This window comes from Macaca thibetana, chromosome 5 (genome assembly GCF_024542745.1).
Source record: "Macaca thibetana thibetana isolate TM-01 chromosome 5, ASM2454274v1, whole genome shotgun sequence".
NCBI lineage: Eukaryota > Metazoa > Chordata > Mammalia > Primates > Cercopithecidae > Macaca > Macaca thibetana.
The window spans coordinates 4686527-4710302 of NC_065582.1; the positions used below are offsets into that span (position 1 = coordinate 4686527).

General features: G+C 39.4%; 1 protein-coding gene across 3 annotated transcripts in view; it reads right to left on the reverse strand.

Annotated features, from left to right (window-relative positions):
• SNX25 (sorting nexin 25) overlaps positions 1-23776 on the reverse strand; it is a 150001-nt gene that overhangs the window by 19875 nt on the left and 106350 nt on the right. For all 3 annotated transcript variants that reach the window (XM_050792586.1, XM_050792585.1, XM_050792587.1), the window contains 5 exons: positions 23560-23691; positions 20608-20880; positions 11317-11481; positions 4335-4466; positions 1687-1827 (listed from right to left, as the gene is read on the reverse strand). In XM_050792586.1, the coding sequence (XP_050648543.1) occupies positions 1687-1827; positions 4335-4466; positions 11317-11481; positions 20608-20880; positions 23560-23691 (843 nt within the window). The remainder of the gene's footprint in view (positions 1-1686; positions 1828-4334; positions 4467-11316; positions 11482-20607; positions 20881-23559; positions 23692-23776) is intronic.

The following is a 23776-nucleotide window of genomic DNA, read 5'->3' on the forward strand; positions in this document are numbered from 1 at the left end:
GTGTGCACCACCACACCCAACTAATTTTTTGTATTTTTAGTAGAGATGGGGATTTCACCATGTTGGCCTGGCTAGTCTTGAACTCCTGACCTCAAGGGATCTGCCCACATCAGCCTCCCAAAGTGCTGGGATTACAGGCGTGAGCCAACATGCCTGGCTGAGGGTGGAAAGTTTTAGTAAGAATTCTGCCCACTCCTTCCCTTGCTAGCATGGATAATAAAATCTCACTCTCTTTTTGTCACACCTCACTCTTGTTATTATGATGATGGCTTCTTTCTACAAGCAGCGAGCAGCTGGACCCTATGACAGTTACAGTTTGACCAGTATCAGTTCACGCTGAGGAAGAGAAAAATGGACCTAAATTCAAGTAGAAATAATTGAAGAACTGTTCACTGCTGGGGAAGAAAGGCAATGACCTGTAGCAGAAGGAGAATTAGAGAAGACAGCAATTCCTGAGGACAAGTAGGAAGAATAATCTAAAAGTAAGATTCTATTAATAATCTTGATTTAGCCATTATGTACATGTCCTATGACAAGTCAGTTAAGCTCTGGGATCAGTTTCCCTCATTTCTCAAATAAAAGAATTAACCTAGATTAGTGGCTTTCAGACATTTTACACTGCAATCCAAAATGCACATATACACATACACATAAATAAAACCGAAACCAAAGGTCTATGAAACAGTGCTCATTACTACTGCTGCTACTACCAAAAAACACAATGGTGTTTACCATGTGCCACACATTCTTCTAAATGCTTTACATACACATATTCCCTTAATTCTCATAACAACCCCATAAGGTAGGCACTATTAGTATTCGTTTTCACTGATAAGGAAAAAGAGATAAAAAGCAAGTGAATGATAAATCCCAGGTCAGGCCGAGCACCATAGCTCACACCTATAATCCCAGCACTTTGGAAGCCGAGGTTAGTGGATCACCTGAGGTCAGGAGTTCGAGACCAGCCTGGCCAACATGGTGAAACCCTGTCTCTACTAAAAATACAAAAATTAGCTGGGCGTGGTAGCACATGCCTGTAATTCCAGCTACTCGTGAGGCTGAGGCAGGAGAATCGCTTGAACCTGGGAGGCGGAGGTTGCAGTGAGCTGAGATCGTGCCATTGGATTCCAGCCTGGGCGACAGAGCAAGACTCCGTCTCTCTCTCTCTCTCTCTCTCTCTCTATATATATATATATATATATGGATAAGTAAATAAATAAATCCCAGGTCACACAGCCATGAAGAGTAGAGCCGACATTCAGAGCTGAGCAGTCTGGTTCTAGAGGCTGTGCTCCAAGCACTGCACCTTACTGCCTCCCTTGTGTATGTGAGAGAATCCAGTGCAGTTCGTTCTTTCTACTGCTGCAACTTGTAACTGATGTCGCTACCATCCATGAATCACAATCGGCCACTGCCAGGTGTGAGACGTAGATGATGCTCAGGTCTCTTCCAGCTCTAGGGTTCTCTGGCGATTTACAATGAAAATCAGACAATTATCTGTCCTGATGGAATTAGGCTAGACTAGATGGTTTGATCTATGAGTCAATTTCCAAATGTCAGGATGAAAATGCCACTGTGCCAGTATCAACAGCAAAGGACGAAGATTAATCAGTTTTCTTATGTGTAAAAATTGAAACGAGCTCTTGTGCAGTAATTCTAGAATCTTGCATTCATGAGTATTCATACCTCACTGAGTTTCCGGTGTAAATTCTGAAACTCGCTGAGCCTTCTGGGGACTGTCCAGTTCTTAGTTTCAACTCCTCCAACTTCTTGTAGGCTTACCGTGACAAAGTAACACGGCAATTGCTCACCATTCTCTTCTGTAACCTTGGGGAAAACATCAAAATCGATACTTAACAAAAAGCATGGTGAACGGATGCAGCAGGAAGATTTGCAAGTGTCCTCCTAAGGAGATTTCCCTCCTCATGGTGTACCCTGCAGGATCCCTGCAACTGTGAATATTACAGAGTTTATTCTAGCGAGTAAGTTACGTTATATGGCATAGTAGACCTTAAAATAGGGGGATTTCCTAGGTGGGCCTAACCTAAAAGCAAAGAGTTTTTGCTAGCTAGTAATACGAAAGGAAGTCAGAAAGATTCAAATTCCAAGAAGGAAGCCAGCAAGAGAACAGAGATCTCAGTTCCATGACCAAAGGAACTCAATTCTGCCAACACTCTGAATAAGCTTGGAAGTGGGTTTTACTGGGTCTTCAGACAAGACCTTAGTCTGGGAAACATACTGACTTCAGCCTGTGATCCAGCCGGCAGGGAGCCAAGGCACCCTGAGCTGGACTCCAGACCGACAGAGGTGTGACCAATAAATGGGTGTTGCTTTAAGCATGAAATGTGTTACACAGCAAAAGAAAACTAAACAGCAGGTTCATCCTGTGTTACTTTGAAAATAAATTAATAGCAAGCAAACAGGCACCAAATACATCAGAACCTCTCTCGGAGAAGGATGAGGGCACCTCCAGTTTAATTTCAGGATCCAACAAGCCCTGATTTCTATTCTTATTAAATTTTACACTGGGAGATAAAATTTCCTTTACCTCCCAACTGAGATATTGTGTGTGTCTGTGTGTGTGTGTGTGCGCGCACGCACACACACACACACAATAATCCAGAATAGGCCACTACTATACTTAACATAAGAAGATAAAAGAAAAAAATGTAAAATGCATTGAATTTGAGCTTGAATTAGCATCATAAATTGAATTAGAGTCAGTAAGAAAGGCAAGGGAAAGAGATGAGAGGTTTACTGAGCACCCCCTCTGTGAGGCAGGATTATCACCCCACTGTAAGGATAGGGAAGTAGAGGTACAGACAGGGTACCTGACTTTCCTAAGGCCACACTTCTGATGAGTCAGCTAGCACAGAATACAGGCATGTCTGGCTTGATGAAAATGCATCTTCCGCACCTTCCTGGGACTGCTTTGTGAGCTCCAGACGTCAGGTACCCCTTTCCCATTTCCACTATCTTTTCCCCGGCCAGAGTACCTCAGCAAGCTCCTTAGCAGCAACCGACTGCCAGGGCACAGAGCCTTGTGATGGTTTCCGTTCCTTCCTTCCCTTTCTGCCTCCCCTAATATTTGCCTTTGGAAGATGATTTTAATATGCTGTGAAGTGTCAGGGCCAGCTCTAAGCAAAACTGAGGAGATAACAGAATTTGTATTCTATCCTCCAGCAGCCTCTTGTAGCAGCTTTTGCCATTACATTCCCCTGAGCCCATTACCTTCCTACACTTCCACCCAAACAATAACTACCTGCAGTTACTGAGGGTTTCTATGTGGGAGTCCGAGGTTGGGCATGACCTTCCCTGATCCACTGCTCCCTACCTTCCATGGAGAAATGTGTATTGTTCAGCAGCTTAGCTTAATGGGAGCACCAGCAAGTGCCAAGGACATGCAGCAGGCACCTGGTTAGGCTCTCATGTACTGTGTGTCCTTTCAGGGTAGGTCTTGGAGAACATGCTTTGTTTTGCTATCCAACCTAGAGATAAATTTAAGGTTGTGAATTGACCCTCTCCCAACCCCTGTAAGAGTGTCAAGCCACTGGCTTGATGGAAAGGCAGGGAAGAACAAAGATAAGTCATATGAAATACCACTGAGGACCAAAAAAAGCACTCTCTTGCTCAGGACCTTGATATTTGCATATAATGTGGTTATGCAAACGACCACATTATATGACTTTCATCGCCAGGTTTCCACTTGACAGACAGTAGGGCAGGGGAGAAGGAAGTTGTCAACAGTAATGACGTAAACTCCTATAAGCATCTTTCCTCCTAAATGAAATTATTTTTATAGACAAATGAAAAGGGATACAGTATGTTCTACAAACTCTTATCTCATATCCCTCAAAAAAAAACAGCAAAACAATTCAAAAAATATATTCATGGAAGATTTTAGAGATACTGAAATTTAAGCAATTGAAGTCAGTAGGATGAAACAATCAGATGCACTTACATTTTTAGTTTTTCATCTCCAAGATTCATTTCAACCCTCAATGGAAAAATAAATGGCTCCAAGATTCATTTCAACCCTCAATGGAAAAATAAATGGCTAATTCAAGGACATTAAAGTTGCTTTCAATTCCAGTGAACAGGAAAAACGTGCTGTTTGAAGTGGAGTGAGATCAGATCTACACCACGCAGCCTTGTATAGTTCCCAGTCATGAGCGAACCAGAGTGAAAATTATGGGGGAAGGAAGGTAGGACAAATATGGTCTAAAAGAATGAGCATAAGTCTTCTACCCTCAATCTTCATTCTTCAGGATAAAATCTTTTTTAATAAAGTCAAACTTTTAAAATAAATTAAGAGGAAAAGCACTCAAACCTACCTCTCCACTGGTGATGGAGGCTTTCCACATGCCAAGGTTTTCACACCACCAATCCGTTCTTGCCATGTGCAGCTGAAGGTCTGTGCGTTCTTTCTCTATTAGGATTATTTCATCCCTCAACTTGGAAACAATCTGCCACAGGGAAAATATCCTGGGAGTTATGAAAACACTTAAAACTACGCAATTCGGCAAAGTAGCAGGATTCAAAATCTACACAGAATAATCAGCTGTGTTTCAATACACTAACAGTGAATAATCCAAAAACAAAATTAGGAAAAAAATTCCACTTACAATAGCATTAAGAAAAATTCTTAGGAATTAATGTAAACAAGGAGGTGAAATAATTCTACAATGAAAACTATAAAACACTGATGAAAGAAACTAAAGAAAACAAATATCTGTAAAGGCATCCCATGTTCACGGATTGGAAGAATTAATATTGCTGTCAGTACTACCCCAAGCAATCTACAGGTTCAATGCAATCCCCAACAAAATTTCAGTAACAGTTTTTTGCAGAAATAAAAAAAAAATTTCATCCCAAAATTCATATAAAATCTCAAGAGACCCCAAATAGCCAAAACAATTTTGAAAGAGAACAAAGTTGGAGGACTCAATACTTCTTGACTTCAAAACTTACTACAAAGCTACAATAATCAAAACAGTGTGGTACTGGCATAAAGACAAACATAGAGACCCAGGGAATATAGCCCAGAAATAATATATGGTCAAATGATTTTCAACAAGGGTGTCAAGACCATTCAATGGGGGAAAGAACAGTGTTTTCAACAAATCATGATGGGAAGACTGGATACTCATACATGCAAAAGAAAGAAGCTGGACCCTTGCCACCCAACCCTATATACAACAATTAACTCAAAGTAGATTAAAGATCTAAACAAAAGAGCTAAAAATCATAAAATGCATAAAAGAGAATATAGGGGGCCGGGTACAGGGCACAGTGGCTCACACCTGTAATACTAGCACTTTGGGAGGCTGAGGCGGGTGGATCACCTGAGGTCAGGAGTTGGAGACCAGCCTGGCCAACATGACAAAACCCTGTCTCTACTAAAAATACAAAAATTAGCCAGGTTGGTAGGGGGGTGCCTATAATCCCAGCTACTCAGGAGGCTAAGGCAGGAGAATTGCTTGAACCTGGGGGTTGGAAGTTGCAGGGAGCTGAGATTGTGCTGCTTCACTCCAGCCTGGAGTGAAGACAGAGCGAGACTCCATCTCAAACAAAACAAAACAAAATAAAACAAAAACAAAAACAGAATATAGGGGAAAAGCTTCATCACATTGGCTTTGGCTATGATTTACTAGTTATGACACTTTAAAAGCACAGGCAACAAAAGAAGAAATAGACAAACTGGAATTCATCAAAATTTAAAACTGTGCATCAAAGAACACTACTGATATAGTAAAAATGCAAACCACAAAATATAAGAAAATATTTGCAAATCACCTCTCTGACAGAGTTTCCATCTCCAGAATATAGAAAACTCCTAAACCTCAGTAAAACCCACAAACAACCCAATTTAAAAACGCACAAAGGATTTGAACAGACATTTTCCAGAGACACAAATGGCCAATAAGGACATGAAAGGATACTCAACATAACTAATCATTAGAGAAATGCAAATCAGAATCAAAATAAGATGCCAACTGATAACCATTAGGATGACTACTATAAAATAAGAAAATAACGAGTGTTGGCAGGGAGGACATGGAGAGATCGGAACCCTTGTGCACTGGTAGTGGGAATGTAAAATGGTATAGATGTTGTGGTAGAGAGTTTAATGATTCCTCAAAAAATTAAAAACAGAATTAGCATAGAACCCAGCAATTCTACTTCTGGGTATATACCAAAAGAACTGGAAGCAAGATCTTTTTAAGAGGTATTTGTATAACCACTTTCACTGTAACATTACTAACAATAGCCAAGAAGTGGAAGTAAACCAAGTGTCTATTGCTGGATAGTTAGCAAAACAAAATGTGGTATAAACATGCAATGAAATATGATTCAGCCTTAAAAAGCAATGAAATTCTAACACACACTACCACATGGATGAAGCCTGAAGACATTACTCTAAGTGAAAAATGCCAGTCACAGAAGGACAAATGTTGCGTGATTCCACTAACATCAGGTAGTTGGAGTAGCTAAATTCATAGAGATAAAAAATAGAATGATGATTTTTCCAGAGCAGGAGAGAGGGAAAAATGGGGAACTATTGTTTCATAGATACAAAATTTCAGTTTTTCATGATGAGAAAAGTTCTGGTGATGGTTGCAAAATACTAAAAAGCTTCTGCACAGAAAAATAATTAGCAGAAATAACAGACAACCCACAGAGTGGGAAAAAAATCTTCACAATCTATACATCCAACAAAGGACTAATATCCAGAATCTACAAAAAACTCAAACGAATTCGCAAGAAAAAAAACAAACAATCCCATCAAAAAGTGAGCTAAGTACACGAATAGACAATTCTGAAAAGAAGATGTACAAACGGCCAACAAGCATATAAAAAAAATGCTCAACATCAGGAATTATCAGGGCAATGCAAATCAAAACCACAATGTGATACCACCTTACTCCTGCAAGCATGTCCATAATAATAAAAAAAAAATACAACAATAGTAGATGTTGGAGTAGATGTGGTAAAAACAGAACATTTTTACACGGTTGGGGGGAATGTAAACTAGTACAACCACTATGGAAAACAGTATGGAGATTCCTTAAAGAACTAAAAGTACATCTACTGTTTGATCCAGCAATTCCACTACTAGGCATCTACTCAGAGGAAAAGAAGTCATTATACAAAAAAGATACTTGCACAGGCATGTTTATAGCATCAAAATTTGCAATTTCAAAAATACGGAACCAGCCCAAATGCCCATCAATCAACAAGTGGATAAAGAAAATGTGGTCTGTATGGAGCACAGGAGCATAGAATACTACTCAGCCATAAAAAGAAATGAAATAATGGCCTTCACAGCAACCCGGATGGACTTGGAGACTATTATTCCAAGTGGAGTAACTCAGGAATGGAAAACCAAATATCATATGTTCTCACTCATAAGTGGAAGCTAAGCTATGAGGAGGCAAAAGCATGACAATGATACATTGGACTTCGGGGATTCGGGAGAGGGTTGGAGCAGGGATGAGGGATAAAAGATTACAACTGAGTACAGTGTACACTGTTTAGGTGATGGGTGCAACAAAAATCAGCACCACTAAAGAATTTATTCATGTAACCAAATACCACCAGCTCCCTAAAAATGTACTGAAATAAAAAATAAAATTTTAAAAATAGCTAAAATGGTAAATGTTATATATATTTTACCAGAATTTACAAAAATAAATATTTTTTAAATGCCACACTCACCATCTCTTCAGATCTCTTTTATGAGAAAGCCTATAAAGTTATATAACTCTGTAGTTTGAGGACAGCAGCTTTGCTCCAAAACTCTCCTGAATATGCAGTGTTCAAGGGCTGTTTCCTTCCTCAGAAAGCCTACAGGAAGCACGCCTTGCCTATGCCATTGTCCTGCATTTTATCATCAATAAGTACTGTGATCGTTTTATTTTCATGTCTGCTTTAATTCCATAACCAGCATATTTGCTGCTTGAGGGCAGGCGTCAGACTCTATGTTACACTGAGTCTTCAGTGACTAACACAGCACCATGCATTTACTCATCACTTGTGTTACTGAGATTCTTCATGGTTAATGGTTTACTCCCAGCATTACCCTAGAATTGGACAGTTTGCTCCAGACTCACAAAATCTCTGTAAAGGAAAAAAACAAAAAAACCGGCCGGGTGTGGTGGTTCACGCCTGTAATCTCAGCACTTGGGGAGGCCGAGGCGGGTGGATCACGAAGTCAGGAGATCGAGACCATCCTGACTAACATGGTGAAACCCCATTTCTACTAAAAATACAAAACAAAATTAGCCGGGCGAGGTGGCGGGCACCTGTAATCCCAGCTACTCGGGAGGCTGAGGCAGGTGAATGGCGTGAACCCAGGAGGTGGAGCTTGCAGTGAGCCGAGATCGGGCCACTGCACTCCAGCCTGGGCAACAGAGCGAGACTCCGTCTCAACAACAAAGACAACAAACAAAACAAAACAAAAAAAAACCTAGGCAGTAAATTTCAGGAATCAAACTAAAAGGCTAGCTTTACCATCTGGCGGCTAATTACACTGCTGGTACAGAGGTCTGTGAGAGAAGGAGGGTTAAGCAAACCACTGGCATTCTGTATTAAGGAGAAGTCTGCACCACTGTGTACTTACAGGAAAATGATCTGATTAATAATTAGATATTTAATCCAGAAAAGTCTTACTATTACAAGATATTGGGGGTGGAGTGTGTTAATTGCTAGATTGCCAAAACCGTTTTCAACATCAATCTTAGGGTTTTTTTTTTTTTTTTTGAGACTGAGTTTCACTCTGTTGCCCAGTCTGGAGTGCAATGGCGTGATCTCGGCTCATTGCCACCTCCACCTCCCAGGTTCAAGCGATTCTAGTGTCTCAGCCTCCCGAGTAGCTGGGATTACAGGTGCCCGCCACCATGACTGGCTAATTATTGTAGTTTTAGTAGAGGGGGGGGTTTCACCATGTTGGCCAGGTTGGTCTCAAACTTCTGACCTCAGGTGATCCACCTGCCTTGGCCTCCCAAAGTGCTGGGATTACAGGCATGAGCCACCACGCCCGGCCAATCTTAAGTTTTTTAAAAAATTAATTATTAATTTTTTTACCAACATGAGTAAAACACAAAAGGAGGACTATGTCTCCTTCTGGAGAGAAGGATCAGCTGCCTTCCATCCTCAGGGCCCTTTCTGTCCCGTGCGCAACTGCCAGAAGCAGAGTGCTCCGTGAGTAGCCTGTGGACAATCTGATTACATAGCAAACGTAGATCAGGGAGTAGAGTTCAAATTAAGCCATAGTACCAGTGAATTGCTCCACGTTTCCTGAAAATTCTTTCATATAATATATATGAAATATAATATAGCTAAGAATGTTTATTCCATGGTTATCAAAAGTTATTTTAAGAAGGGCTGAAGAATGTCTTTCAAACAAACAAACCAAGCAGAAAATAATTCAATGAACATTCTCTAGCTTGTCTTTCATACTGTTATCCATAGATGCATTTTAATTTATAATGAGATGAATCCAGAATAAATAAGACAGCTGTTCTTAAAGAACATGCCACATTGCAGATACTGATTATCTGCCATGCCAGCAAATTCTGTGGATCATCTCAGACATGTTCCTATCACTGGGAAGACGATCAGGCTTTTGAGTTCTGTATGTAGTAACTGGGAATGACTCCCTGTAAGGGGGAGAATGAACTATTTCTTATGACAATCCAGGAAACCTGGCCATTTGTTTCCATTTCAGAGTACGATTAATATTGACTGATTGATTGATTGATGGAGTCTTGCTGTGTTGTCCAGGCTGGTGTGCAGTGGCATGATCTTGGCTGACTGCAACTTCTGTCTCCTGGGTTCAAGAGATTCTCCTGCCTCAGCCTCCTGCGTAGCTGGGATTACAGGCACCCGCCACCACGCAGGGCTAATTTTTGTATTTTTAGTAGAGACGGGGTTTCACAATGTTGTCAAGCCTCATAAAGTGCTGGGATTACAGGCGTGAGTCATTCGCCTGGCCACGGGTTTTTTTTGTTGTTGTTGTTGTTGTTGTTGAGACTATTGCCCAGTCTGGAGTGCAGTAACGTGATCACGGCTCAGTGCAGACTTGACTTTCCAGACTCAAGAGATCCTCCTGTCTCAGCCTGCCTAGAGCTGGGGACTAGAGGCATGCACTACCATGCTGGGCTAATTTTTTTAAAAAATTTTTACTAGAAATGAGGTCTCCCTATGTTGCCCAGGCTGGTCTCAAACTCCTGGGCTCAAGCGATCCATCCATCTCAGCTTCCCAAAGGGCTGAGATTACAGGTATGTAATCTCATTGTGCAGCCAGCCCATCACCAATGATTATGAATGTGACACTCCCATTAAACTTCTTCCTACATAATTTTGTAAAAATATTACTACTAACCAAGATGACACACCTTTGCAGGTCTTTCTTCCTTCTCTTTTGCTTTTTCTTTGTTGAAGAAAACTCACTGTTTAACTAGACAGTAACTGGATTATAGATTAATAGATATTTTAATTGTAAATTGCTGACAGGCTCATGATACCAATTTTTCTTACATCTTGTCTCAGGAACATTCTCCTACTACAAAAGCATTTGAATGTCTACAAAAAGAGTACTAAAGAAGGCTCAATAGGATTGGGCACATGCTCACAGAAAACCCACTGTGACTCACTGAAATTGTTTTTTTTTTAAGTTGCTCTCATGTTGACCACTTGAAATCCTCAAACACACATTCAGAAAGTGCCAGAGACCAATCTGGCAGACCAAAGTGCATCAGCCATATCTATATTAGAGAAACCTCCTTGTTTAATTCTAAGGAGCAAAACACAAAGCAAAAAGCCACACCACAGCTTGGGTTTGAGAAAGGTCAATTAGTGAGATGCTGTACATTTTTAAACTTTCAAATTGTTGTTTTCTAGCAAAACAATTTATTTCCTGTACAATACTGTAAAGTTCCCTAAATTGCACTTGCAGCAGTTAAAAGAAAACTTTTTTTTTTTTCAAAATATTGTCCTCGAGTATTTAATTAACTTTCAGAAATGACCCTGGCACAAGAGAAAGCTTACTTAGCCTGTTCCCCAAAGGCCCTGTAGGCAAAGCAGATGCAAAGGACAGAGTTACTCACAGCTGAAACTGAGAAAGAACTCCAAACCATAAGAGATTAAAAACAAATGCTTTCTAGTTCTATCCTAGAAGCAAAAAAATAACAATGGAACTTGCTCATGGTTAAAATTATTTTAAAAGAAAAGGACATTTCTCAACCTCAACTGAAAACTACCAAATTAGACAAATGTAAACTTTCAAAGACAACCTTGAAAGCAAAGAGTTACCTTCTTGTCAGGTTTTGGTGCATTTTGAATAGAATTTAGAGCTTGCCTTTTATATTCAAGTTTCTCATTTAGTTCTCGCAGTTTGTTTACAGCAAAACTGGCTTGTTCATTGATCCGATTGGTACTGTCATCCGCGGCTTCCTCACCAGCCTCATCTCTTGGGCCCTGGAGGGGAGAGTAACATACCACCATATCTTATAATGATAGAAAATTCAGTAATTATTATCTGTCACGATACCCTGTTGCAAAATACTACATTTCAGGAAGGAAAGAATACCAAAGTAGAAAATTCAGACTGCTTTTTCTCAGCAAAGAGAAAAATCAAAGTCTTTGGAACCAAAGTAAATGGTGTTCAGAATTGCAAAAAGGAAACATTTTATAGCCTAAAAAAAGGGGGGGAAATCCCATGCCATTATTTCCCAAGTGGTACGTCTAAGGAAATCTGCATAGAACAAGGGACGGCAACTCAGTTTTCTTCCCAACTCGACCTGATATTCTGTACCTAATCTTCAACCAAGACACTGACTTTTGGCTTCTTTCCAGTCTCCTAAGTATATTATTAAAAACTCATGCAATAAAAGAAAATTACCATATTCCCATGAGCAAAAGTATTTTCAGTATATACTTTGTTCAGTCCTTCTCTTGATATATTCTACAAATCAATAGGTATATTATTTTACAAGTAAAATCGCATTTGAAAGTGACTTAATAGTCATAAGAACTCTGTAACTTGGAAACGTCTGGCTAGATTACCCAACAGCACAGGAATTAGATTCATGAGCAGCAACAGCATGCAGGGCACTGCAGAGAACTGCTGAGATCCAGCTTCCAGTTTATCCTTAACTTTCTTCCAGGTTTTCTTGTTCTAACTTTTAGTAATCGTAACAAACAGTAAATTAAAATTTTTTCAAGGAAGAATAAAGTACCAATGGTCATAGAAAAATAGGCTGTTTGCATGTGTGTGTTTTGTTTTGTTTTGTTTTTTTTTTGAGACAGAGTCTTACTCTGTTGCTCAGACTGGAGTGCAGTGACATGATCTCAGCTCACTGCAACCTCTGCCTCCCCGGTCCAAGCCATTCTCCTGCCTCAGCCTCCCGAGTAGCTGGTACTACAGGTGCTCACCACTATGTCCAGCTAATTTTTGTATTTTTAGTAGAGACAGGGTTTCACCATGTTGGCCAGGCTGGTCTTGAACTCCTGACCTCAACTGATCCACCTGCCTACCAAACTGCTGGAATTACAGATGTGAGCCACTGCACCCAGCCCATATGTTCTTTTAACTGGTTGTCTATAAATATATATATAAATGATATATAATTTCATACTTTGTATTCATTTGAATGGGTATTCTGCCTTCTTCACATAACACACAATGCTGGGTATTGAGGGTATTATCATCTTCAAAATTACCATTTTTAAGTCAGCCTTGTATGAGAATAATTAGAACAACAATGGCATTGAGAACTTATGAGGCACATTCCTAACGATGCTCCTGTTATGGGTTGATTCTGCTTTATTGCTGTCCCAGATGTACAAAAACAAACAAATGCATAAACTTTTTTCTACATTTTAATTATTTTCCTAGGATAAATTTCCTAAAGTTCCCACTTCTAGAGATTACTGGAACAAAGAGTTGGAGTTCTCGAAAGGTCAGTTATGTATCAGCCTCTTTGAATCCTAGGTGAAAGTAGATACTTTTCCTATTTGTTTACTGTCACCTCACATCAAATGTCAGTTCACATCCTTATTCAATGTATCTGCTGAGTATAGATGTTTTAATTAATTTGAATAACCTCTTTTACAGCATTTGCTGTAAAATTAACCATCTTAATTTCTGAAGTAGAGAGATAACATAGATACAACAAACTGTGACCTATCAAAAATAAAATGCAATAAATAGCGAATTTTGGACTAATCAGCTCAGTGATTTTACATGTAAAGGACCAAGCAACAAAACTTAAAAAAAAGAATGTATATGAAGTTTAGACAACCAACAGTTCAGAGACCCCAAGATGACTTCTAATACCATCAAGAGCAAACACTTGAGTCCTCAGGGCTGGAGATAGTGAACTGGGCAGAAAGAAAAAATCCAAGACAAATCATAATCTTTCTATGTAAGATGACTATAAAAACAATTTGTTTCCTTTCACGCAAACCTTAAAACTCATAGGGGTCACTAACAGTAAATAAGAGGTGGTAACTGGAGCTATCCAAAATAATTGTGTACGCTATAAGAAAACTAGACTTAACGTGTGGTTTAGTTGACAGAGTAGGAGCATCGCCATCTTGGACAAGCACCACCATTTAAAAGTTTCCCTTGACCAAAAACTGCCTAAATCCAAAGGGCATCAGCCTAATGGCTAAGGTCAGCAAGACCATAAACCACAAATGCCATCTCCAACCAGAAACATTCCAACCCTAAGATAAATCCCTCCCTGACCAGAGACATGCCAGCCCTGAGATAACCCTCCAGCCAGAGAGATGTCAGCCCCAAGATAACCTTCTCTCTGACCAGAGACATTCCAACCCTGCAATAAACTTCTTCTCCACACAGAAACATTCCAAGCCTGTGATAAGCTCTCTCACCCTAAAAACCAGTAACTACTCTTCATCTGTAAGAGAGAGTGCTCCTGAATGAAATCGGCCAGAAGCCCCTCTCGGGTTTATTCTCCAAAATAAACCTGTCTTTGACTGTTAGGCCACTTTTCATGCTTCTTTCCTTTCTTTAACTCTTACATTTGATACTGAAACCTAGGATGGGTGTTGGGGATAGAGACTCTCTTGCAACTCAGGAAGCAGTGGGCAGCAGCAGCCCGTCCTGCTGGACTCTGAGTCTCTGGCCACCCACCCTGTCTTGTCTCTCACTTCACTTTTTGAGTGATTTGCGTGAGGAGGACAACTAACCCGAAGTGTACTGTGAGCCTCAGGCTGGGAGTACTCACAGGTGGGTTCTTAAAACCCTCAGGTCTCAGGAATCCACCTCCAACTGCCCGCAACACGTATTTAGCTCTCTAGTCTTTGTCCCCTCCTCCTCCCTCATCCTCCCTTCTCTCTCTCTCTCTCTCTCTCTCTTTGTCTTCCTTGTGCAGCTCCAGTCAAAGAGGCCCTTTGCTGATTCCAACCGGAACATCCAACATCAGACACTAATCCAGACAACTGGTAAAATCTGCCTTCCCTAGGCTTTCTCACGGTGCCCAGGAAAGTCAGGTCTGCCATCCTGATCCTCAGAGGAGCAGTGGGACTAAACTAGAAGAAATCTTGGGGATACCCAGTTTCTTCTTAGCTTAACCATCCTCTTTTGGAAAGAGGACTCTGGGTCTCTGTCTTTTGTCTGGGGATGCCTGGAACAAAAAAACAGATACCCTTAGCCTCTTCTCACTCGTCCACATGGGTGCCAAACAATCCCACATTCCTACTTCCTTCACAACTTCTCCAAACTTGGCTTATAAGAAGCACAAAGCCAGGCCGGGCGCGGTGGCTCAAGCCTGTAATCCCAGCACTTTGGGAGGCCGAGATGGGTGGATCACGAGGTCAGGAGATCGAGACCATCCTGGCTAACACGGTGAAACCCCGTCTCTACTAAAAAATACAAAAAACTAGCCTGGCAAGGTGGTGGGCGCCTGTAGTCCCAGCTACTCGGGAGGCTGAGGCTGGAGAATGGCGTGAACCCGGGAGGCGGAGCTTGCAGTGAGCTGAGATCCGGCCACTGCACTCCAGCCTGGGCGACAGAGCGAGACTCCGTCTCAAAAAAAAAAAAAAAAAAAAGAAGCACAAAGCCAAAGTGTTTGGTTTTTCACTGCAACACAGCCTGGCCCCAATATAAATTAGATAATGACAACGGATGGCCCAAAAACGGCACCTTTGACTTTCAAATTCTCAGGGACCTTGACAATTTTATAACCACGAACAGCAAATGGCAAGTGGTTCTCTATATTCAGGCTTTCTTCTACCTCAGATCCCAACCCTCCCTATGTCAAGCTCGCACCCCTCATGAAATCCTTCTTCTTAAGGAAAACCCTCCGTGGGTCTCTCCTTCCTCCAAAACTCCTTCCTTGGAAACCCCTTTTGAGCCTGCAGATGGATCTCCTCTGTACTCTCACTCCCCTGCATCTGCTCCTCGCCTGTTCAAACCTCCACCCCAGCGGCCCCTCCTGCCCCCAAGCCTTCAGTCCCAAATCCTGCTCCTCCTCCTTCTCCACCTGTTACCTGTTCAAAAACTACTCCAACCAGTCAATCTGCCATTCTCCCCCTCCGGGAAGCAGCTGGGGTTGAAGGCACTGCTTGCGTTCATGTCCCTTTCTCCATGTTTGATTTGTCACAGATCAAACAGCATCTGGGATCTTTTTCTGAAAATCCCTCTCATTATCACTGGGAATTCCTACACATAACTCAATTCTTTACTTTAACTTGGCATGACATTTATATAACTCTAACCTCCAACCTCACCCCGATAAGAGCACTCAACTTAATTAAAATGAATATCCAAGCTATGAGTATATTTAAAAGGCCTTTATGTTTTCCTCTTCGTAAATCTCGTTTTCCTGGAAAAGGCTTTTTCCCAGTCAACTGAATTACTTTTCTCCACTCTGTCTTGCCACTCTTGGTGCATGTATGAAAGATCCTAAAATGACATCTGGTGGCCTGGGGCTCCTTGGGAAAACCAAAAAAGTGCCACAAATCCCGTTCTGGGAAAAAATCTCTGTTTTCCTTATGGAACCCTGGATTTAGAGGTGAATAAGTACCTTTCAAAATCTGTCTTTGTCTTCCAGCTACACTTGTTTATTAGGCCATGGAAATTGTTTTCCTAGCCTTTGTTCTTAAAGGGCCTCACCCAAAGGCCAATAATTCAATTGGGAAATTAGAAAAAAAAATCTTATAACTACTGGATCTTCTTCTGGGTGTCTGTGTGGCTATACATGTGTTGTGTGCAATGTCTACTAAAAGAGCTCTAATTAATTGGCCTAATAAAAATCAGTGCTTAAATCAAATATTTTTATGGGAAAAGTAAAAGCTATGCAATCTTTCAGTTCACGAGACTTTACAACTTACTGGCACAGTAAGTTCAGAAATGTCTTAAGAACTGCCTGCATACATTTTTGCTTTCATTTATTGATCAAGCAGTTTCATACTTATCTCTGCCAAATACTGTAAGGTGTCAAAATCTAGCATACAGGCTACAAAATTATAACTCAGCCCAGACGGAATAATCTTTGCTTGTGTAATTTTTTAATAAATGAAACATTAATATTGGTCTAATAAAGTTAGCTACATCTTGAACTATTTAGTGAAATACCCTAACTTCTAATCTTGTGGCTTTAGGCAGTCTAGTCCACAGACATAAAGGAAGTTTGTTTTGGGAAAGGATTGTTACCATCTTTGTTTCAAAGCTAAACTGTAAACTAAGTTAATACACAAAAATAGATAAGGCCTGGGGACATGTGAAATTAGCCATACCCCCTAGCTATGCAAATGATACTAAAGAAAAGATAATTTATATAAAAAAGTATCTTATATGGTAAATTCTTGTCCTAAAGTAAATTAACTGGTTGTTTAAAGACAGGGATGTTTACAACAAATCAGAAAGTCGAGGCATGTCAGAGATTGTCTGTGTAAGTTGTGAAAAATTTTATAAAAGGGAATTCATATAAGAAATGTTGTACAATTTAAAAGTGATTAAGCCTCCTGAATGCTTTATAAAATGCTACTATAACTCTTAGCTGTACAACCTGCCTGCTTCACAGCTAGAGAAGGCCCAGGCCACACAGAGTCAAATGCTGGAATAAGTCAGACCTTATCTGCACTTCTGTCCAGGTCCTCAGCTCTCCACCTGGTACATAATTAAAACCCCAAACTTACCAACAAAAGTAAAGGTTGCTAAAAGTTAACAGTGTAATATGTATTTAAGACTATTGAAAAAACATTTTACATATACTTTTGGCAAAAAGATTATAAGGAGGCATAGGAATTTTTACCTAGATTAAAATCTAGGTAAAAAAAATCTGGATTTTTACCTAGATTAAAAGATTAAAGAATTGTTTTAAGTTGAATAAAATAAAAAAGAAGGTTCACACAAGTTTTGGAAGGTTAATTGTAAAGGAAATTCTGTGTGTAAACATACTGGCTAAAGTTGAAGGGGTATCATCCAGTTTTTCTGTAAACTGAGCATTAAAATAAAAGCACAACAGGTTTTTCTCAAAGCACTAACCTGCTCCTTAACAAAAATTATAAAGGGTTAAAAAGGGTCTATAAAAATCTTACCTTATGGTCAAACATTAAAATTGGGTAAATGTATCTACAAGGTTTATTAAAAATTGAGTTTAACATTAATAGCACACTAATATAAAAGTAAAATTTGGCTTATTTGGTATAAAATCATATAGGAAGCATTGTCAAATACAAAATGGTGTTCGGCTTTCTTTGGGCTATGTTTGCATAAATAAGTTATTGGTATGTGTTCCAATGTTATGGGAGACTCCTATAATTCTGATATATCTTGATGTATGTTATCAGTAGTAATTATAATTGTGTTAAAATTACTTTGTGCCACAGAAGTAACAGATTTCCTTGTCCATTGTGTCTTTAACGATAGCTACCCTAAAACTTTTGGTCCTCCATAAACAATTGTTGTCTTGTTTTGGTCCTCTTTAGAAGGTGGTTTTATAATCAGCTATAAGGCTCTAACAGGTGCTCTTAAATGCAGGTTTCTGATAACTTTGGAGATTGTGACATCAGAATAGAGGAAAAATGTTCAGGACTCTTGAATAGCTAAAACGTTCATTAATGTCAAGCAGGACAGGAATTAACTGCATGAACAGAACTAACAGGGGACTGGAGTGATCTTTCTGACGTTTTGCTTAAAATATTGCTAATCCTTTGTTTTGCTTTTCAAAGTCAAAGTAACTTTTCTTTTGAGCTATTGACAGCTTTTAGCAATACTCCCATGAACAAAATTTGAAGCATACTTGTTTCTCTCTACCTGATTTTCTCTAGCATTTGGAAACTATCTCTGAGTATTCTTAAGTTATGGCAATATAGTTATTTGCATAAGTGCAATAAGAATTTGTTTTCTTTTGTAACAGGGCACAGTTGGAAAAAGTGGTTATTTTACCAAGGCTTTGACTGGAATGGTGTGCTTCTCTTTAAGGAATCAAACTTCACTTACGAAGCCAATAAAGCCCTTAGAAAACTGGCCTCATATACTGTGTACACAGTTCCTGTACAGGGTTTCTGATCTGTGGTAAGTAAAGAAGGTCACTTTCTGACAGGCCAGGAACCCCAAGTTATCCTGGAACCTCAAGAGGAGAAACATCACCCAACTCATAGGTATCTGACGGTAAAAATCCATGACTGGACTTGGCTTTAAAAAGGTCTTATCTCAGATTCCTTCTACGGAACAAAGTTTCATCAAAGCCAATTTAAAAGTCCTATTTAACAAATAATTCTTCTTACTGTGCTGTATGCAAATAATTAAACCAAGTAAAATATAGCAAATCAGTCCTACCATGATGTGTCTTTTTTTTTGAGATGGAGTCTCACATTGTCGCTCAGGCTGGAGTGCAGTGGCGCGATCTTGGCTCACTGCAACCTCCGCCTCCCGGGTTCAAGTGATTCTTCTGCCTTAGCCTCCCAAGTAGCTGGGACTACAGGCGCATGCTATCACATCCAGCTATTTTTTTGTATTTTTAGTAGAGACGAGGTTTCACTGTGTTGGCCAGGATGGTCTCAAACTCCTGACCTCATGATCCACCCGCCTCAGTCTCTGAGATTACAGAGTGAGCTGGGATTGCAGGCGTGAGCCACCACACCTGGCGATTTGTCTTTTACTAATGGTTACTTACAGAAAATTACACATGGACCTTCCCAAACAAGCGCCTCTGTCTCTCATTGGGTGAGGAATGTTGTTTCTATCTCAATCAATTGGGCCTAGTAAGAGACAAACTGCTGAAAAACTTAAAGAAAGGGCTAAAAAGCTAAGGGAATACCAAAATAACCAAACGGATTCTTGGTTTGGAAACAAAATCATAGCATGGGTGATCCCATTCCTGGGCCCTCTCCTAATAATATGCCTAGGACTAATGTTCTTACCCTGCCTAATTAACCTTTTTCAAAAATTTTTAAATGACAGGATTATGGCTATTTCACAGATAACTACCCAAAAACATCTACAGATGGCATTACTCCTACAGTCAATTTAAGACCAGAAAATTCTCCGTCCCCTCATCAGCAGGAAGTAGCCAGAAAGAACACGCCACCCCTTGTCCTTTTTATAACTACAGGGTCTGGAGTGACAGAGCAGGAGCATCGCCATCTTGGACAAGCACTGCCATTCTAAAGATCCCCTTGATCAAAAATCACCTAAATACAAAGGGCATCAGCCTAATAGTTAAGGTCAGTAAGACCACAAACCACAAATGACATCTCCAACTAGAAACATTCCAACCCTAAGATAAACCCCTCCCCGATCAGAGACATGCCAGCCCCGAGATAACCTTCCCTCTGGCCAGAGACATGTCAGCCCCAAGATAACCTCCCCTCTGGCCAGAAACATTCCAACCCTGCAATAAACTTCTCCTCCACACAGAAACATTCCAAGCCTGTCATAAGCTCTCTCACCCTAAAACCCTTAAATACTCTTAGTCTGTAAGAGGGAGTGCTCCTGATCAAAAAAAAATCTGCCAGAAGCCCCTCTCAGGTTTATTCTCCAAAATAAGTCTGTCTTTGACTGTTGAGCTGCTTTTCGTGTTTCTTTCCTCTTTATTTAACTCTTACATTAGCAAGTTTTCTTTTGGAGCATTTTAATTTCTTCTGACTTTTTTAAACTCCAAAATATTTCCTTTAACCCTTCCTGCATTCCCTACCTCTCCTCATTTTTTCCCCATCTCTTCTCTCTTCTAGGGCTATAGTTCTACTGGTTTTCTTAACTGGTCTAACCCATAAATGTCCCACCCTACAGACTTTCTGTCTTCACTTTTTAGGAGTCAGACCAGAGATGTGTCTAAAACAGACAGAGGGCAGGAGGTCTCTGACTCAATGCCAGCAGGAGGGAACATGTAGGTCAGAGGATAAAAGGGCAAGAAGAAATACATACAACCAGAGACAAGGTTATTCACGTTTACTTTTTATTCTATTTAAGGTCTTGTATATTAAAAGATGTTACTTTTATTCTATTTAAGGTCCTGTATATTAAAAGATAAAGATGTGCATCAAATTTGGCTCACACAATATGCACCCACCTAAACATATTTAAAAGCTTATCCAATAAAAAGGAGCAGAAAGTTAAATGTGACTCACCGTCTCATCCTTGTTGGAAATCATCTGTGAGGCATGTTTCTCTTCCTCTTTTATCAACAATTTCTCATACAGGTCACTGACAATAAATGAAGGGTAATACCTATCCTTTAGGATCTCATAAACATCTCCCTGGATTTTGTAGAATACTTCAATACCTTTATTTCCTACAAGACACTGCTGAATTTCTTTGTAAAGTGATTTTTCCACAGATATTTCTTTGCTCTCCACAAAGAAATTCTGATAAATTTCACCAACTAATTGTGGAATTTCATTCTGAAAAGACAGGAAGATAAAGAAAAGTAAGACATATCTCTGAGAAAAATTATTTTTCTCTGAATTCTCTGCATTTGAAAGTCAGAAGAAAGACACTTAAGGTGCACCCTGGTATGTAGAATTTTGTGTCCATATTCAGGATCCAGGGGCAAATGTCAGATCCTAAAAAAAAAAAAAAAAAAAAAAAAAAACTGGTTCTTTAAATGAACATGTTAAACAGTCAACACCTGCAATTTCTTTTAACCACTGGAGGCGGGAAAAACAGAATAACAGTTCTCCTCCTGTAATAGATTCCTTTTCATAAATCTGAATTCCGCAAGAAAAAAATGTGTTAGCTAATATCAATTTAACTTTTTACCTAATATTACCTAATATAAGTAACTAGAAGTGCCATTTCTCATCCCAGAAAGAAGTCAATATAATAACTGTGTAACTCAGAAAAACACTCTTCAGAATGACTACTTCAGAATGATTATGTCCTCGTCAAGCTTATAATAGACAGCTTTGTCTTCAGCAATGAGCCTGGGTCATCACCAGCCTACTTCAGAAATGCAAAACCTCTCTTCAGATTAACATAATCTTTATAGTTCCTCTAAAGGCATTGCATTAACTCTAGGAATGTTATGCAAAGTTTTCGACAACAGTAAAGAGCAAAAGCATACAACTTAATGAACATAACTAATTTAACATACATCCCAGAATGTCCAAATCAATGTTGCTAGATCAAAAAAATAAGGCTATTTCAAAGAAGCTATATGCTCTTATTCCATTGAAAAATTTCAAATTCTCTTCCATAGTTTAGGAAAAACTTTTTAGATTGCTCTTTACAATATTCCTTTGAGAACAACCAGAAGTTATTTGTAGTCAAAACTGGTGATTAAAATGAGTAACAGAGTTAGCAAATACAATATTGGATAAAATTAGGTAATTTGGGGCTTGTAAATTAACAATAAAAGGCATTCCTAAGAAGATTTAAAGACTGGATTTAGTTCCTTAACAAATATAGTTTATGATTTACGATATATTTTAAACTGGCAGTCTATTCTAGCAACATTCATATGCGAATGAGTAATTCAATGTACAAAATGCTCTTGGTGTTTCCCCCTGCCTTCCCCAAAACCAAATCTTGTTCTGTCGCCCAGGCTGGAGTGATCTTGGCTCACTGCAACCTCTGCCTTCCTAGGTTCAAGCAATTCTCCTGCCTCAGCCTGCCAGGTGGCTGGGATTACAGGCATGCACCACCATGCCTGGCTAATTTTTGTATTTTTAGTAGAGTCGGGGTTTCACCATGTTGGCCAGGCTGGTCTTGAACTCCTGACCTTGTGATCTGCCCACCTTGGCCTCCCAAAGGGCTGGGATTATAGGCATGAGCCAACGCGTCCGGCCTCTTCATACTTATTTCAATAAACCTCTCACAATAGTATATACTGATCACATATGTCACGTTATAGATATTGTGTATGTTTATAGACATATACATACATATACAGTTGTACCTCGGGATCTATGGAAGATAGGTTCTAAGATCTCCTGAAGATACCAAAATCCGAGGACATTCAAGTCCCTGATATAAAATGGTGCAGTGTTTTCGCATATAACCATGTACATTCTCTCGTATACTTTAAATCCTCTCTAGATTACTTATACCTAATAAAATGTAAATGCTCCGTAAATGATTGTGATTTTGTAGTTTTAGGAAATAATGACAAGGAAAAGGCTCTGTACATATTCAGTACAGATGCAGTTTTTTCCCCCCAAATATTTTCAGTCCATGGTTGGTTGAGTCTACAGATATAGAACCCACAGATAAGGAAGGCTGACTGTATATATAAAGACTGTGTACACATAATTCTTAAATATATATTGCCAAATGCAAAGCACAATGCTGATTATTGGGATCTTCATTGCAAGATGTATGTGTACCCAAAAACATTTTTATTTTCCTTTATTCATATTTAAATTGAAATAAAAGCTAGGTGTGGTGGCTCATGTCTGTAATCCCAGTACTTTGGGAGGCCCACATAGACAGATCACCTGAAGTTAGGAGTTTGTGACTAGCCTGGCCAACATGGTAAAACCCTGTCTCTATTAAAAATACAAAAATTAGCTGGGTGTGGTAGCATGTGCCTGTAGTCCCAGCTACTTGGGAGTGTGAGGGAGAATTGCTTGAATCTGGGAGGTGGAGATTGCAATGAACTGAGATGGCCCCACTGCACTCCAGCCTGGGTAAAAGACTGAGACTCCATCGCAAAAAAAAAAAAAAAAAAAAAAAAAAAAATTGAAATAAAAGGCAAAGTATGAAACATGCACATTATGATATTATAAATGGCAAGATTATGAGACTGAAGTGTAGGTGAGGGGACCAAATTCATTGTAATAGCAATGTGGATATGTATATGCCTGTTTATAATGTGTAAAAAAAAATACTCAAAACTAAATTCAATCTCTTGGTACATTTATAATACCTCTTTTCCCTTGACTACACATTCAAAAGCATCTTCTGCAAAAATATAATGTAATTTTATTTGCCATTATGGGCTAGAACACAATGTCAATATTGTATTTGGTTTAAAAGATTCTTTTAATGTATACTTATCTTGAGAAAAACAGATACACTGTCTCACATGCCAAGTTCACATCAGCTAGTGATTAATATTCCTTTCAGCCTACATATACTACCTTGTTAGCATTCTTTAAATGTTCCACAGATTCCCAAAAACTAATCAGAGCTCTCTTGTCCATCCTTTCCATGTACATTCCAAAGTGCTCTCTGTAGAAAGTATTGGCCAAGATATCTTCAAACTGAAGAATCTATTGAGAGAATTTAAGAAAACATTTTTAAAAATCAAATTTTAAATATCAGTTAGCTTTAACTTCCAATGGACTAATTTCTACA